This window comes from Anas acuta, chromosome 5, assembly GCF_963932015.1.
Source record: "Anas acuta chromosome 5, bAnaAcu1.1, whole genome shotgun sequence".
In the NCBI taxonomy this organism is placed as follows: domain Eukaryota; kingdom Metazoa; phylum Chordata; class Aves; order Anseriformes; family Anatidae; genus Anas; species Anas acuta.
In genome coordinates this window covers 25,752,241-25,767,526 of record NC_088983.1, presented here as the reverse complement: position 1 = coordinate 25,767,526, position 15,286 = coordinate 25,752,241, and the positions used below count along the sequence as shown (strand labels likewise).

General features: G+C 51.9%; 1 protein-coding gene across 1 annotated transcript; it reads right to left on the bottom strand.

Annotated features, from left to right (window-relative positions):
* Window positions 1-8,119: 8,119 nt before the first annotated feature.
* Window positions 8,120-14,919, bottom strand: NKX2-1 (NK2 homeobox 1). The gene is made up of 3 exons (XM_068683314.1): window positions 14,737-14,919; window positions 9,872-10,248; window positions 8,120-9,128 (listed from the first exon to the last, which is right to left on the bottom strand). The coding sequence occupies exons 1-3, from the start codon at window positions 14,787-14,789 to the stop codon at window positions 8,458-8,460; spliced, it is 1,101 nt and encodes a 366-aa protein (XP_068539415.1). The 5' UTR covers window positions 14,790-14,919; the 3' UTR covers window positions 8,120-8,457.
* Between the last annotated feature and the right edge of the window lie 367 nt (window positions 14,920-15,286).

Below are 15,286 nucleotides of genomic sequence, written 5' to 3'. Positions count from 1 at the left end.
GGAGAGCCTTTATTTCTCTATTGGTTACCCGCAGGAGAGCCTCAACTTCCCTGCCCGCTCCTCTCCTGCAGGATGATTACGATGGAGGACGCGTAGGCCTCCCGGCTTTCTGGGGCTCCGGGCACTTAAGGAACAAGAAAAATGCTTCAGGGCAGGCAGAGGCGGGGAGGTGCGGTGTCTGCTCGGAGCAGGGAATGCTGGGGGGGCGAGGTGACAGAGGGGGTCTGCCCTCCCTGGGGCTCCAACTCCCCCCGCGCTCCGTGCGGCGGCTTCCGAGCATCCTTTCCCCAACCTGGCGGCGGGACGGGATGCAGGGATGCTGCCGGGGGACGGGGCTCTCGGCCCCGCGGGCGTTCCCTCCTCTCTGCTCCCCAGTGCAAGGGTCCTTCCTCCGGGCCCGACTTCAAAAACAAGGTACCATTTTCTCCGGAATCATTTACCCAGTGTATTCTTGATTAAATGACTGTTAACCCTAAGAGACTGATAGGACAATCAACATGCTTTTCCAATCACCATTCTTTTCTTGCTTTTTTTTTTTTTTTCTTTCCTTCCCCAACGGGGAGTCTCGCTGTAGGTCAAAACCTTGCTTTCTAAAGCAATTAAGTCATATTTTCAAAGAGAAATTAGATTAAAAACACATCGTGATTAAAGCACCGTGAAAAAGGTCTGCAGCGGGAAGAAAATATTTGGTGCTCGTCTGTAGATTCTCTCACCTACCACCTACTCTGAATGCGTCCTGTATCTTCCAGCATGTCCGGCCCTCATGATTGCAAATAGGCCTGTTTTCAAATGGAAATAGGACTTCCAAACTGATTATGTGTATTGAATCGGAATCACTCGCTAGATCCTCTTGTTTAAAACGAATTGAAAAAAAAAAAAAAAAAGCACGATGGTTGCACAGATCTGAAACTGCCTCCTCCTTATCTCAGGGAGGTCGATCTATTTTGCAACTTTTTTGCGGTTTGAGAACGTTTCGGCTGGATAATTGCGCTGCCATTGTAGCAGGGCGATGCACCGACACACAAACACCCCCTCCCCCGACACGCACACGCACTCACGCACCCCCCCTCCGTCAGCCACCACCGCGGAGCCTCCCCCGTCGTGCCCGGACCCCACGGCACAAACACGACCCCCCCAGGGATGGCTCCGTGCCTTTCCCCTGCTTCTGCCACCCCATCACGGATGCCCCAGCACCCCGGCACCACCACGCACAGCACCCCTGGGAAGCCGGGTACTAAAGTCGCGACCCGCCAGTACCTCCCGAGCCTCACGGGACAATGCCATGTCTAGAGTTATCTTTAAAATAATCCCTTCAGATTCCACAGGACAGTTAAAAAGCGAGGAGAGGAAAGGGGAGCAGAGGGCCGAAAGCGGGTAGCCCGGGCTCGCCACGACGCTCGCGGGGACACGGATCTGGGGGCAGACACCGGGGGTGCCCCACCGCCTCCCGGGGCAGCCCCGACCCCGCAGCCCTCCCCGGGCTGCCCCTCGCGGGGGGAGCGCATCCAAACTTTCCTATCGCTTCCTCGGGGGTTGCTTTCCGCCGGCCAAACCCCAGCAAACGAAACCCCAGCAGGGAGCGGGGAGCCCCCCGGGGCCGGGCAGGCAGGGGCCGGCCAGAGCCGCACGGGACACGCCTGAGGTTGCCAGTGCGGGACAGCCGCACTTGCACGGTGCCTTAGGGAAGACACAAACTGACCCGGCCGCATTCTGTCCTCGTTTTTTGGGGGGGTTACCGCGGAGGTGCCACGCACTACCCCGCCACCAACCCCATGAGGCAAATGTGGTGTGGGTGGCAGTGACGGGGCAGCACCGTCGCCCTTAGCCCCACGTCAGGGCGTTTGGGAGCAGCCCCAAGACGGGAGTCCGAGGGTCCCGGCCCCGCGTTTGAAGCCGTGCCGGGTAGGCATCGGCCGGGTGCCAAGGACGAGGGTCTCTGGGGCTTCTTTCTGCACCCCAGCCCGGTCCTGCAGGGCCCCGCATTTCAGAAATGAAGGGCGAGACGTGCGCTGCCCTCGGCAGCACAATTTTTTTGCTTGGAAGAAACGCAGGGCAAAACCCTCCCGTCGGGGCCAGGAGGGCAGAATCAGGCCCGTCACCCTGAGAACAGTGACCCGAGCCCCGGCGACAACTTTGCCCGTTTGACAAAACCGGGCAGAGGCTGGGGCTGGGTGGCGCCGCCGGCCGGGGCAGCCCCGGGTGGGCACCGGTGGAAGGTTTCCCCAGCCGAGCGGCGGCACAGGCCAGCGGGCAGAGCTTCCAAACTTCAAAGTAAGAGCTTTCCCTTTGCAAGCAGCCTCTGCCGCTGGGACCCCTCGGGGAACGCCGGGCGCCCCGAGCCCTGCGCGCACCGCCCGCGGTGCAGATGCAGGCGGCTGGAGCTCCGGTCCCCAGGCAGACGCACACACATAGCCTAAAGGCAGCGGTCATCCACTTGCTTTCCTTTCCTTTCCTCTCTGCGATGAGCTAATGCGGGAAGAGGTGAAAGGGACGGGGAGCTGCGTGCACTTCATTTCGCAGAAGCAAGAACGCGTTTGTAAAGTAACGCGCAGGTTAAGAGCAAATGCCCAGACCAAGAAGGTGCGCGAGGAAAATATTGTATTTTTAAGAGCTTCTCTGAGGAACAGCGGCAGCGGCAACAAAAAGTTTATGGAACAAAAGCACGGAGAGAAACTCCAGAAGAACCATGTCCTAGAGTCACATTATTAGGTCACTAACACACTGAGATGAACTCAGCCACTTCAGCAACACCTTTGATATGAAGCAAAAAAAGTCTCTTCCCTCCAAGACCCCAGGTGTGTGTGAGTTTGTCGCCTTCTAGCCCATTATTTCTTGCACAAATTTACTTGATCGAGGAGGACTGCAGTGAAATACACCAAAACAACAAATGGAAGGCAAGATCTCACACCTCGTTTAGTTTTCTGCATTGTAACTATATATATATATATTTATTTTCTAAACTCACGTGTACTCGCGCTTTATTCTTTTCCTTTCCCTTGTAAGGAATCACCGTATGGATGAAGCGCAAGTCAGAACGGTACTGGAAGTTCCCATTGAATAGTTACAATTAGTCCTATACGTCCACTAAAGTCAGCGATGTAAATTCACTTGTTAAAGCAACACAACCTACAAACTGATTCAAAATTACCCGGAACGTCCCGCTGTGTACAACGGACAGAAATAGATCTCAGAAAACAGTAACCATCATATTCAGATTTAATGTCAAATTTGTGGCTAACCAGTAAAAAAAGACCGAAGTATCGTTAGTCACCTGGTAAATATATTTAGAATAGACTTTTTTTTTTTTTTTTTTTTTTTTTAGTTCTATATGACGGCTCGGGGAAACCTCGTATCTATCGTAGGTAATGCATTCGTCCATTTGTAAATATCTTCGCTATTTAAGGTCTCTGTCATTGTAAAAAAAAAAAATATATATATATATATATCAAATTCCCTCTTCCCCCCTCCCCCTACCAAAAACCTTTAAATCGAAGATTAAATGTCATAATTAGCGTTTTCATCTCTAAGTTTCCCAGGATTTTTTTCTGTACAGTAAATCGTTTTAAACATCAAAACGAATTTCACTTTCTTTTTACATCAACATGTCTTATTCGCCGTCTTATATAGATGACCAGAAGCCTTCGAGAGAAAGACATAGGATATAGAAAACTTTGACCTTACCTGCTCCCTAACGTGCTTGCAGCCAGAAAAAAAAAAAAAAAAAAAAAAAAAAAGGAAAAAAAAGTCATTCGTATCATTCACCCCTTTGTCAGATAAGGTAATCTCTCTACCTCATAGCAACAGCCGTACTGGGACAGATCTCTATACACATGTGATACATATAAACAGTATTGCCATTTACTTAGGGTTTGGAGATTTTTTCCTTTTTTTTTTCCTTTTTTTTTTTTTTTTTCTTCCCTGAAGGGGCTCATGAGAGTCAGGCAGAAAAAAAAAAAATTTCTCAGCTTTGCTCCCGACACGGCCATGAAAGGAGTGCAATTCTTCAGAAGTCACTCAGCCTTTACCTCTGGGTCCCCTTTGTAAAAGCAGCCGTCACCAGTTGGGCCGGGGCTGCCTTCCCAGCGAGGCCCCTGTACCTGCGCTCTGCCACAAAACTGCTAAAATACTTTTTTCTCCCCCCGTGGCAACTTGTCCCTGTGTCATCTCGGGGCTGGCTCAGATTACAGTGTTTGGGACCTGCACTTTGAGCACTGTCTTAGGGCAGCGCGCTGCCTTTTGAACTGCCATGCGGGCAAGGCTAAACTTTTAGCTGAGCTCCCATTTCTTTTCCCGTGGGATGGGAAGGGCCCGGAGCTGCTCCAGCCTTCCCCAGGCCCCAGCCCGGCTCCTCCGAGCGCTGTCCCGGAGCCTCCCAGCAATGAGGACACAAAGCCCCCCCTCCCACGCTCGGGTATGAAACAGCAAATATGAAGAAGCCTTCTGCTATTGTTGCAGTTGTTGCGGTGGTGCTGGTGGTGGGTGGCGAGTTGGTTGTTGTTGTTTTGTTGTTTGTTGTTTTGTTTTTTTTTTTTTTCCCTCTTTTTTTTTTTTTTTCTCCCCACTACCTGCTGTGCCACTCCGTGCACACTTCATGGCACTCAAGCATGAACTCCTATTTGTGGCAGGAAAAAAATGTCCTCCGCGATTCTCCCACGTTTGCAGACAGTGCCAGGGAGTGGGGGGTGGAAGGGAATAGCCATTCGTCACCGCATCCCTTTACCTCCCAAAATACGGGTGCCCGCGGTCTCGTGTCGCTAAAAGAGTTATATCGCGTAACGTGCATTTCTTCCATCATTTCAGATTTGAACCATGCCCTCCCGCCATCCTATTATCCAAGCTCTGCATTGATTACCGAGAGGGCTGAAAATCAGCATATTGGAAGGAGCAAGCGTTTAGACGGAGGCACGTGTTTTAATTTAGGAAAGCTACACAGTGACTAACTTCTCGGGAGTATTCTCCAGGGAGAGCAGAGATTAAATTGCATTAAAAAAAAAAAATCTTCATCCTAATCAAGGCATAACTGGCTCGTACAAAGAATTTTATGATAAAAGCAATAACACAATGTCATAAAAAACTTCTATAAAATTGTTAAAGAGCAGTTTGTTTGCATTTCTCCTGATTGATATGTAAATACAGTTTGAACTGTGTTTGCTCGGTCTCTAGTGCTTAATAAAGAGATGAATTCACCTTTCTGTGGAACAAGTAAACAGACTTTAAACTAAGCCGACATCAGACAAAGTGGAAACGAGTTTATTTAATCGAAACTAAATCTAGTTTAAGAAAGATAAGTCAGTGTACATAATAATCCATTACAGTAATTACACCCACCACCAAATATGTGTTTATGAGGTTGTCGAGACACAATAAAATTCATTTATTTCCCCCGAGGTCTATAATGAAAAGTCACTGGCTGGATGTCTATCAAACATGCTAACTCCAATATATATATATATTATATATATATATATATTTTCGGGGAAGGGGGGGCAAAATAGTATTTTTCGGCTGTTTTAATGCCTTTCGGTGCTCCTTAGTTTTAAACGTTCTTCAGTTTGAAAGGATGCAAGTATTAATTATATCTAAAGGGGAAATGTCGACGTAACCACAGCACTTTCTACCTCGGTTTTGTATATTAACTCCGTGATAAACTAACCTGAATTTAAAAATTCGTAGAGTTCACCCGGCCCTTGCTCCCTGTGCCGGGAGCTGGCAGCGCTGTGACACGCACCAGGAATTCCCAACACTTTCTCCTTGCATCAGAAATAACTGCACTAAGCTCCAGACCCCTCCGTGCCAAGTTTAACATGATGTTATATACCCGAAACGATTATGTTCTTAGAGGAAAATGAAAAAAAAAAAAAAAAGAAAAAAAAAAAAGAAAAAAGAAAAAAAAAGGAGAAGAAGGAGAAAGAAAGAAAAAGGAATATGCTTTGGGTTAGTTGAAATTGTCCCTGTATAAAGCAGGAGGCAGTATAAAGAATGAAAGGTCTCGAAATTCCTGTTAACGCACGTGATATTCTCTAGTTAGAAATAAAGGAGGGGGGTGCAGAAAGAATCCGATAATCTTTTTTTTTTTTTTTTTTAAATTCTGACTATTTCCCTTTTTCTCCATCCAAACCAGCACTTGGTGCCCAAGTAACACCGGTTATCTTGTATAAATAAAAGGCTGGAGCTTTCGAAAGCTGCTACTTAAACTAGAGGTTGGTTTGTTTTCATTCCGGGCAATCTGCTTTCTTTCTCTTCAAAAATATGAGCATTTCATAATACCTCTGTAATTCAGAGGTCTTTCAATGACTGTGATTCGCTTCCGTAGTTTAACTGAGGGGATCTGAAGGAAAAACGAAACCGAGCAGCAGATGTGAAGGAAAACATGCTAGGAGAGCCTTTAGGATAGGGGGCTTCTTATTTTGTTACACTCACAAAAGGGATATTTTGGACCCGAGAGATAGAGAATTACATGTAGTTCTGTGTTGTCCAATACAAGCTGCTTAACTTGATATGCTTTATATATTTACAGCAAAGTTAATACCTAACTGTCTTGCAGTACCCATAATATTTACCTTACTAACAAACGCACCTCGGTTTCTCAGCTAGGCGCACACACGCACACACACACACACACACGTGCGCGCACACACGCTTTCTTCATCTGCTTCTTTACAAGCTTCCTAAATCGGTACAGAGAAAAAAAAAAAAAAAAAAGGAAAAAAATAAAAGGAAAAACAAAGGGAACAAAACACAGAAAGAGATACAGAAATAATAAAGAGCGAGAAAAAAAAAAAAAGAAAAGGAAGAAAAAAAACACAACTTGCGTTAAACTGAGATGCAGTCTGCACCTAACTTCTTGCCTGGGTAACAAGGTTGACGTTTGCAGGAGAAACTGCAAGGTTGTGTGTATGCTTGCGGAGGTGTGTACGTGTAGAAAATTAAATGCATCCTTATAAAGAAAGTTAATTCAAACTACTTTTCGTACACAATAAACTATCTTTTTATTTTGATTATAAATAAGGTGGCTGTACTTTCCTTAAAATACAAGTACATAGGAAAACCTTGTAGAAATTATTTTTTTTTGTTCTTTTTCACAAGGTATTAAAACTGGACGCTCTTTAAAACGGCCGCATGTTCTATACTGTCAGCAGGTTCTTCGTTAATTTGTTTCTAGTGGCATTAGACTTTTACCTTCTTTCTCCTCCGTGCCTTTGGCATTTGAATTTCTCCTCCTGGATTACTTTGCTTTCTCGAGCAAAAAGTACCCGAGGTGCCCCCCGCCCCCCGATCACGCTAATGAATTTGGCCTCGATCCCTTCGCTCTCGAGGCTGTGAATCCCATGCGTTTTCTCGTGTCCCTTTTGCATGCTGAGGACAGATCTTGTAGCCCGTTAACTCCCTGGTTCCAGCTCCCCTCTGGGAGCGGGGTCCGAGGCCCCGGAGGGGCAGGGGCTTTTCGGGTTTGGCAGCATCCCGGTTTGTTTTTCCATCAAGCAGAAAAATAAAATTAAAAAAAAAAAAAAAAAAAAAAATAACGATATGCGGGGAAGGAATGGTCAAGAGGGGGAACCAAAGGGGAAGAAAAAAAAAAAAGAATATTCGTAACGTGTATAATTTATTAGAAGCTTCTTAGGAACTATATTTAAGCCAAATATCTACATAAGTTACAACAGGAAAAGGCGGCGTGCGCAAATAACAAACTGCCAGAGGATTTACGACGGGGCGATCAGTGTCCATAAAAAAGGTGGGGGTTGGTTTGGTTGATTGTATTTTTTTTTCTTTTTACAACAAAATATACAGGCTACTAAAAACTATGGGTTTAGTCCAACTTTTGACAGCATTATACAGCTACAGGTTCACATCAAACGTAAGGAGGAAAATAAAAGCCAAGCCTTTGATGACTCCACATCTCCATCCGCTGGCCCTGGCGGCGGGGCTGGGAGAGGAGACCGGGGGGAGGGGGGAAGCTGCTTCTTGTGTCTGGGTGACGCGAATGTTTTTTTGGGGAAAACCACCCCATCCCCCAAAATCTCTATATTTACATGCAAGTCCTAGACGCTGGCAAAGTGTACATCTGAAATCCAAGCCTTCAGACCATGCCTAATGATGGTCCCCTTTCTGCAGACTGCTCCGTGGTTATTAGTCAGAATTTTTTAACACCCCATACAATAACCTTGGAAAAAAAAAAAGAAAAAAAAAAGAAAAAAAAAAAAGAAAGACCCAAAAACAGCAACAACAAAATCGAAACCAAAAAATAAAGTCACTCTCTCTCCCTTTCTCTCTTATGGGTCCTCAGAGAACCACTCAGTAAAATGAAAAAAAAAAAAAAAAGCTTTTAAAAAGAAAGAAAAAAGAAAGAAAAGAAAAACACCCAGCAGTTTGGACAGGACAGAGATTTGCGTGACTGGGAAAATCTGCTTTCTTTTTTTTTTTCCTTTTTTTTTTTTTGTTTTGCTTTGTTTAATCCTTTCACCAGGTCCTACCGTATAGCAAGGTGGAGCAAGACATGGCAGTGCCATAGTCAGAAGTAGAAGAGTTTAGGTGAGACAAACTGGAGACTTGACTCTGCAGAGAGGAAGGGCTGGCCGAGTGCTGTCCCATGTCAGGAGACTGCCCCGCACTGTTTGTCTGGTGGCTCTGATGCTGTCCGAGGCTGTTGCCATTGGTAGCCACTGTGATTGTTGTAGCTGCCTGCTGCTGATGGCTCTGGATCGCTGCTGTGGGTGTGTTGGAGCCTGCTTGGCAGGGCTTGCCATCCTTTACAAGCACTGGCACTGCCACCCTTCTGGGAGACTGCTGCTGCTGGCAAGAGCCGTTCTCCTGTTGCATCTGCTGCTGCGCAGCCTTGTCTTTGGCCTGGCGTTTCATCTTGTAGCGGTGGTTCTGGAACCAGATTTTGACCTGAGTCGGGGTGAGGTGTATCATGCTGGCTAAGTGTTCCCTCTCAGGGGCGGAGAGGTATTTCTGCTGCTTGAAACGTCTCTCCAGCTCGTAAACCTGGGCCTGGGAAAAAAGGACCCTCCGTTTCCTCCGCGGCGTGCTCTGGAGCGGGGCCATGCTCTTGCTCACGTCCCCGAGGGAGCTGAGGCTGCCCATGCCGCCCATGTTCATGCCCGAGGACGGCGCCATGAAGCGGGAGACTGCAAGGGAGAAGGCGGCACGCTTTCAGCAGCTCGGCTCGGCTCGGCTCGGTTCCCCCGCGATCCCGCAGCCCCCCAGCCCCGCAGCCCCTCACCCCCGGCCCGGCCCCCGCCACCCAGCCCGGCCCCGCCGGGGGTCCCGGGGCGCCCCCGCTCCCACCCAGCGCCCCGCGCCGGATCGGGACCGGCTCCCGGCCGGCCCTGCCCCGCCGAATAAAGGCTCCCTCCCGCCCCTCGCCCTGCCCGGGCCGACCCCCCTGGGGGGCGCCTGGATGTGACAGCCCGCCGCGGCCGGGGGCTCCGCCGGGGCCGGGCCGCCCGCTCGCCACCCCGCGCCCCCGGGGCTGCGGCTCCTGCTCCTCCGGCTCCCTCTCGCCCTCCCGCTGTCGGGCGGCGCCCAGGGGCACGGGCAGAGCCGGATCCCTCCGGGCCCCCCCGGCCGTGCAGCCGCCGCCCCCCTTTCCCCCCCCTCACTGGACGGCGAGCCCCGGGCTCCGGCGCCCCGGCAGCGCGGGGGTCCCCAGCTGCCTCCTCCCGCAAGCAGCCCCGGGGGGCTGCGGCAAAGCCGCCCGGTGGAGAAGGGACGGGGCACGATCCGGGGGCAGAGGGAGGAATGGGGAGGGGGGGGGCGGCTGGGATCCGGACCCACTTTCGCCCTGCCACGGAGCCCCCGGCGCCCGCGGTGCGGAGGGGCGAGGGGCGCAGGCACCCCCCGCCGGCCACCCAGCCCCGGGCTCACTTACTTGAGGAGAAGCGGGGGTCCGGGTTGGTGCCGTACCATCCTGTCGCCGAAGCGCTGTTCCGCATGGTGTCCTGGTAAGGCGGGAGCTCACTCATGTTGCCCAGGTTCCCATTGCAGTAGCCCCCCATCGTAGCATGGGAGAGCTGGGGGACCCCTGCCGCTGTCATATGGTAGGCGGCAGTCACTGTTCCGTTGTGGCCCATGGGGTGCTGCTGCATGGCCGGCTGAGAAACCTGAGACTGTCTGTAGGCTGACAAGGGAGCCCCCAAGTTACTGCCCTCCATGCCCACTTTCTTGTAGCTTTCCTCCAAAGGACTCAAGATGTCAGACACTGAGAAAGGAGTCGTATGCTTTGGGCTCATCGACATGATTCGGCGGCTGGGGAAAAAAAAAAAAAAAAAAAAAAAGGAAGGGGAGGCAAATCTTTTTTTTTTTTTTTTTTTTTTTTTTTTTTTTTTTTGCCAAATATTCTGGTGTTGCCTTAACGCCGATCTTGTTGGATGTACACGTAACCGAGTGGACGAAGTCCGCCTTAATTGGATTGAGTGGAGGCTCAGGGCTGCCTTTCGTTTGTTTTAGCCAGACGCCAGGTTTTAGGCTGCCACCAGAGGCGGGGCATAGGCACTAAAGCAACAAGACAATAGAAGCCTACATCTTGCCCAAGATAATTAGCTTACATGCTGATGACAAGGTAAACACCTTTAAGTTTTACTTGTCAGGATTTTTTTTTATGTCTTTAAAAAAGAGAGAGAGAGAGAGAGAGAGAGAGCGGCAGGGCGAGGGAAAGATAGAGAGACCCCGTGAGCAGAACTCATTTTATTTTTCTCGGGGGTGGCAATATTGCGGACGGGGAATCGAAGGCAATGAATGCGAAAAGACCCCCATTTGACTGGGTGAAAGGATTTCAAATCAGCTCCCGGGTGGCAAGGCTGTCAGCCCAGCCTTTGTGAGAGCTGGGGAGACGGGGCTGGATGCCGGTGAGCAGAAGGACCGAGTTCCTCTCTCCCCCACCAAGTTTGCTCGGAGGAGCTCCGCAGCCGGAGCGCGGCTCTCCGGGGGCCGGCTCCCGGGGCAGGGCCACCGCTCCCGGCGCCCCACACAGCCCGCACCGAGTGCCAGGCTCCTCGGCTGGCTGGGGTTTGAGCAGCACTTGGGATTTAGCAGCTCGGGAGCCTTGCCTATGTCTTCCAAGACCCCCAGTGCAAGACCCCCAGTGAGAGGATTGTTTCTCTCCCTAAAACCACAAGTTCCGTTCACCTAGGGCTTTTTTTTTTTTTTTTTTTTTTTTTTTTTTTTTTTTTAAACCTCAGAGAGAGGCGGAAGATGCAAGTTTGCAAAAACGAGCAGTAATTTAATTGTCTGGAGCGACACACTGCTGAAAAATAGGTTAGCGCAAAATGTCGCCCGGTATTCTCGAAGGCAAAGACTGTCACAGGCTCTCGTGGTCCCTCTGAACCTGAAGCTGCTTTCTAAGGTTATTTATATAGCGCGGGAGCTGGATGGAGAAAACCTCTCAGGTCATCTGCTACACCACCTTGCCAATGAATTCCCCGCCGCTTCGAATAAACTGCAATTTCTGGCACTTTCGGATCTGTTCTCGAATCCGGTGTGAAAACAAAAGCGAGCCCATTCATAGCCACACACATGTACATGCAGCCAGCAGCTAATGTCACACGGGTCTTTGAAGAAATCTCCCAAGTTGTCCAGCATCTTCAAAGCTTATATTTCGGGGTGTTCCCGGGGGGGAACGAGAAACCTCCACTGAGTGTTCAATACCCCGGCCTACGGTCCTGGGAAACTCATTTCATAAAGCGATTACCTGAATATTAAGAAAATTACAGCGAAGGTACAGTTAACCCAGTGACTTTGAAGTGTCAAGTAACTATTTAGTAATTGCACTTGTAAATATGTTTGTGCTCGGCTGGTTTGTGCTTAAAAATGCAAAAGTGCACTTGCTACCCGGGAATAACTAAATATCTTTGTCTAAAGTGGCAGCATAAATAGCCGGTCGCTTTGTGACTGTGCTTGATATTAGTACATAAGGATCATTTTGCTTCAATTGGGAGGCTCTCATTCAGTAGGCAAGAAACCGTTTAGGAGAAAGTAGGTTCCCGTATGAGATTTAACATCCTTCAAGTGTAAGCCTCAGCCTTGATTACACTTTAGAGCTCTGCAAGAGGTGAGCTTTTCCACACAAATATAATCGGGGGGACTTTCCTTCAATCAGGCCTTCATCTCTCCTACATCATCTCAGCTGCCTCGGCACCAGCTCCCTCTGGCCCGAGTGCCCCGAAGTGGGCTTGGTGTGGGTCCGCTGGGCCACCAAGGGCACGGAAGGGCGATTTGGGGCTACAAAGACAGCTGCGTTTACCACGTCCCATTTTCTTTCCAGATCTTTAGATCTTACCTTCCCAGATCCCTGGAGCATTTCTTCTCCATCCACCACCACCACCCCGCCTTTTCTCCCCTCTTTCTGCGCGTGTTTTTCAGAGAGGTATGCTGTTTTGCTCTTACAGAGACACTCGACCTTGCCTGTTTGTTTGTTTGTTTTTGTTTATGCTTGCCCCTGATTTCTCACACATCAGCTTCGTGCCTCTTTTATTAGCCTTAAAAAAAAATGAAGGGGTGGATGGAGGGTAAAAAAAAAAAAAAAAAAAAAAAAAAAAGGATCCTCCAAAAGGCTGAGGTGGATTTAAGTCAGAGATGTGGGCTGGCGAGGGTAGCGTGGGGCAGGGGCAACGGTTGTTGCTCTGCGGGGATGGAGCTAGGGGGCGGCCGGGGCCGGGGGCGGGCAGCGCTGGGTGCCCGGTGCCCACCGCCCACCCTGCGTCTTCCTGGGACGCGGCGGCGGCCGCTGCTTTCACCGCCGGCTCTATTGATTCCCCCGCTCTAAGGAGCGCTGCTTAAATCGGCTCCGAAAGCCTGTTCAAGGAGATTAACCCGAGGGAGTCCTGCCTTGGCTCTGCGCGGGGGCTTGTAAAGGGGAGTTAAAGCGAGAGCTCTTCATTCCGCCTTGGCTGGGCAGCGGGGTGAAAGTCTCTTGGCAGGGCTGATCGGTTATTTGTAAGGACATCGGCGCGCAAACGAGCACAGCTACACCCCTCAGGGTCCCAGCAGCACTTTTTAGCCCCTCTGGATAGATCCGGTGGAAGAGAAGCGGGTCAGCCCCTGGTCCTTCTTTCCCGCCCCAAAATTAACTTTGCCAGGGCAAGTCAAGCCGCGGAAAACGGTGAGAAAGCTTCCTTGCTGTTGCTCTGCCCCGACCGCTCACCCTTTTCCTTGCAACCCTCCACCCAAGTTTCGATCTCCAGAGCTGTCTCCCGCTCCCCTCGGGGGGTGGCCGACCCGACAGGGTCCTGCCTAGGCTGCCTTTGGTGATGTGCTCGTTTACCTGGTGATGCTGCTTAGTAAAACGCTCGAGTTAAAAGGAAATGCTAAAGGAGGAGAGCAGGGAAGATGAGATGCGTTTTGCCTGGTGGAAGCATTTTCATGAGAAAGGCACGGTCTTCACCCCGTGTTTGCAGAATGCGGCTACACGGACGTCCCTTCAATAGCTTCTGACCCCACACAATCCGTTTGATAACACTCGAGAGGTGGAAGAATGGGAGACTTTGTCAATCAAATGGTGCCAATCCCAATGGAAACGGTGCCACCAAGACCGCAGCGCGTTTCCTCATCAACTGGATTGCGGGGGCTGGGAACTCAAGGATCAGCTTTTGAAAGTGCGCGCAGGGCTCTCCAAAGACAACAATGTCTTTTTTATGCGAGCCGCTGTGCCTCCCCAACGGGAATCAAATGTGCTCGTCCAGCCAGAGCCGCGGAAGGGCTGCAGCGGGACTTGCCACCCATTTCGCCGGGCGGGGGATGGAAAAGGGGGGGTCATTTCTGCCCGCTCGGGCGCCCAGCTCAGCTCCTTGCCCCGAGCCTCTATCCCCCTCCTCCGAGCCCCTTCGGCGGGCGGTGGCGGCCCTGCACCTTTCCCCCGCAGGCAGAGCTCACGGCCCCGCACCAGGCAGGTGCCGACCCCCCCCAGGGCAGCCAGGCTCGGGGGGCAGAGGGCAGGGGCCCAGGCGACGTGGGGGCGAAGCCTTCCTCGACACCAGTCTCACTTCTCAGGCACTGGTTCCTAACACGAGGGGACGAGGCCCCCGTGATCCCATGGGGTGCCACTGCGACACGCGTGACCCGGCGCTGCGTGTCCCTGGAGCGGGACTCAGGGGCTTTGCGGAGGGTTCAGCCCCTGCTGGGAAAGCCTTCAAGTGGGCACGGGGAGAGCTGGGGAGGAACTCTCTCTTCCATCCCGGTTATCAGCACCAGCCTAACGCACCCAGAGACAGATTTAAAATCTCCTCCCAAAGCCCTACGCCTGGACGAGGGGAGAGACACCCGACGCCCCCTTCCATTCATCTCCCTTCCATCCGACAGAGAAACTCGGGCCCTGATGCACGGTGTCGTGCCGTGTCCCCGCAAACGAAGCGTGCTCCCACAGCATCCTGCCCAGAGCCCACTCCGGGAAGGAGGGAGCGGAGGGGACGTTTCTGCAGCCGCTGCGTGGGGCGGACCTGTGTCGCTGTCATTGCCGGCCCCGGGCAGGGCGCCGGGAACCGCTCCCTGCCTGTGCAGCACATGCTCGGGCGTGTGAGGCAGGGTCCTACACTGGCACCCTCCCTGCAAGCACCCCCTCGGCACAGAGCGCGGGTGGGGGGAAAAACTGCCCGTTGGGCTCATCGGGACAACTACCCCCCTCCTTGCTTATTTCATTAGGCTGGGGGCAAATCCGCCATGTACCGGTCGCGACCTCGTCCCCTGGCGTGGGAATCTAAGTAAGCAAGTGAACCAGCCAAAGCCCCAGCCGAAAATCCTCACCCCTCCGCAGCGCACGCACAGTTGCTCCTCCAGCTGCCCAGGGCGTGGAGCATCTCGCACGCAGGCTTCCTCGGGGCCCCTCCGTGACCAGTCGGTCCCCTTCGGCCCCACTGGCAGGGCTCCGTGCGAGGGCAGAGCGGGCTCCTCGCAGCCCTCGCCCCTCCTTTCCCAATTCCTGGCGGAGGGCCGAAGCCTTCTGCCCTAATCCTCCGACCCCCCGGCTTTTCCTCCGCCGGGCCGTTCCCGGCCAAGAGGGCCAGGGAGGGGCCAGGTGCCAGGTGCCAGGGCAGGGTTTTTGGAGCCGCCTCGGCCCGGCGCCGCTCCGCTGCTGCTCCGGGGGGGGCGCGGGTGCTCTTGTCCGTAGTGGGAACAGTGGGAATGGGCGGGCGGCGGCAGCAGCACCCGAGCCACGTCTGAACCGCGAGCTGCCCTGGCACCGCTATAGTTCTCAGTTAGCGAGCTGACCCTACTGATAGTCCACGTCTGAGTCCCTTAATGTCCGTAGATTGTTACTGTCGCCACACTGTCACTGCGTGCATGCAGGACTCGG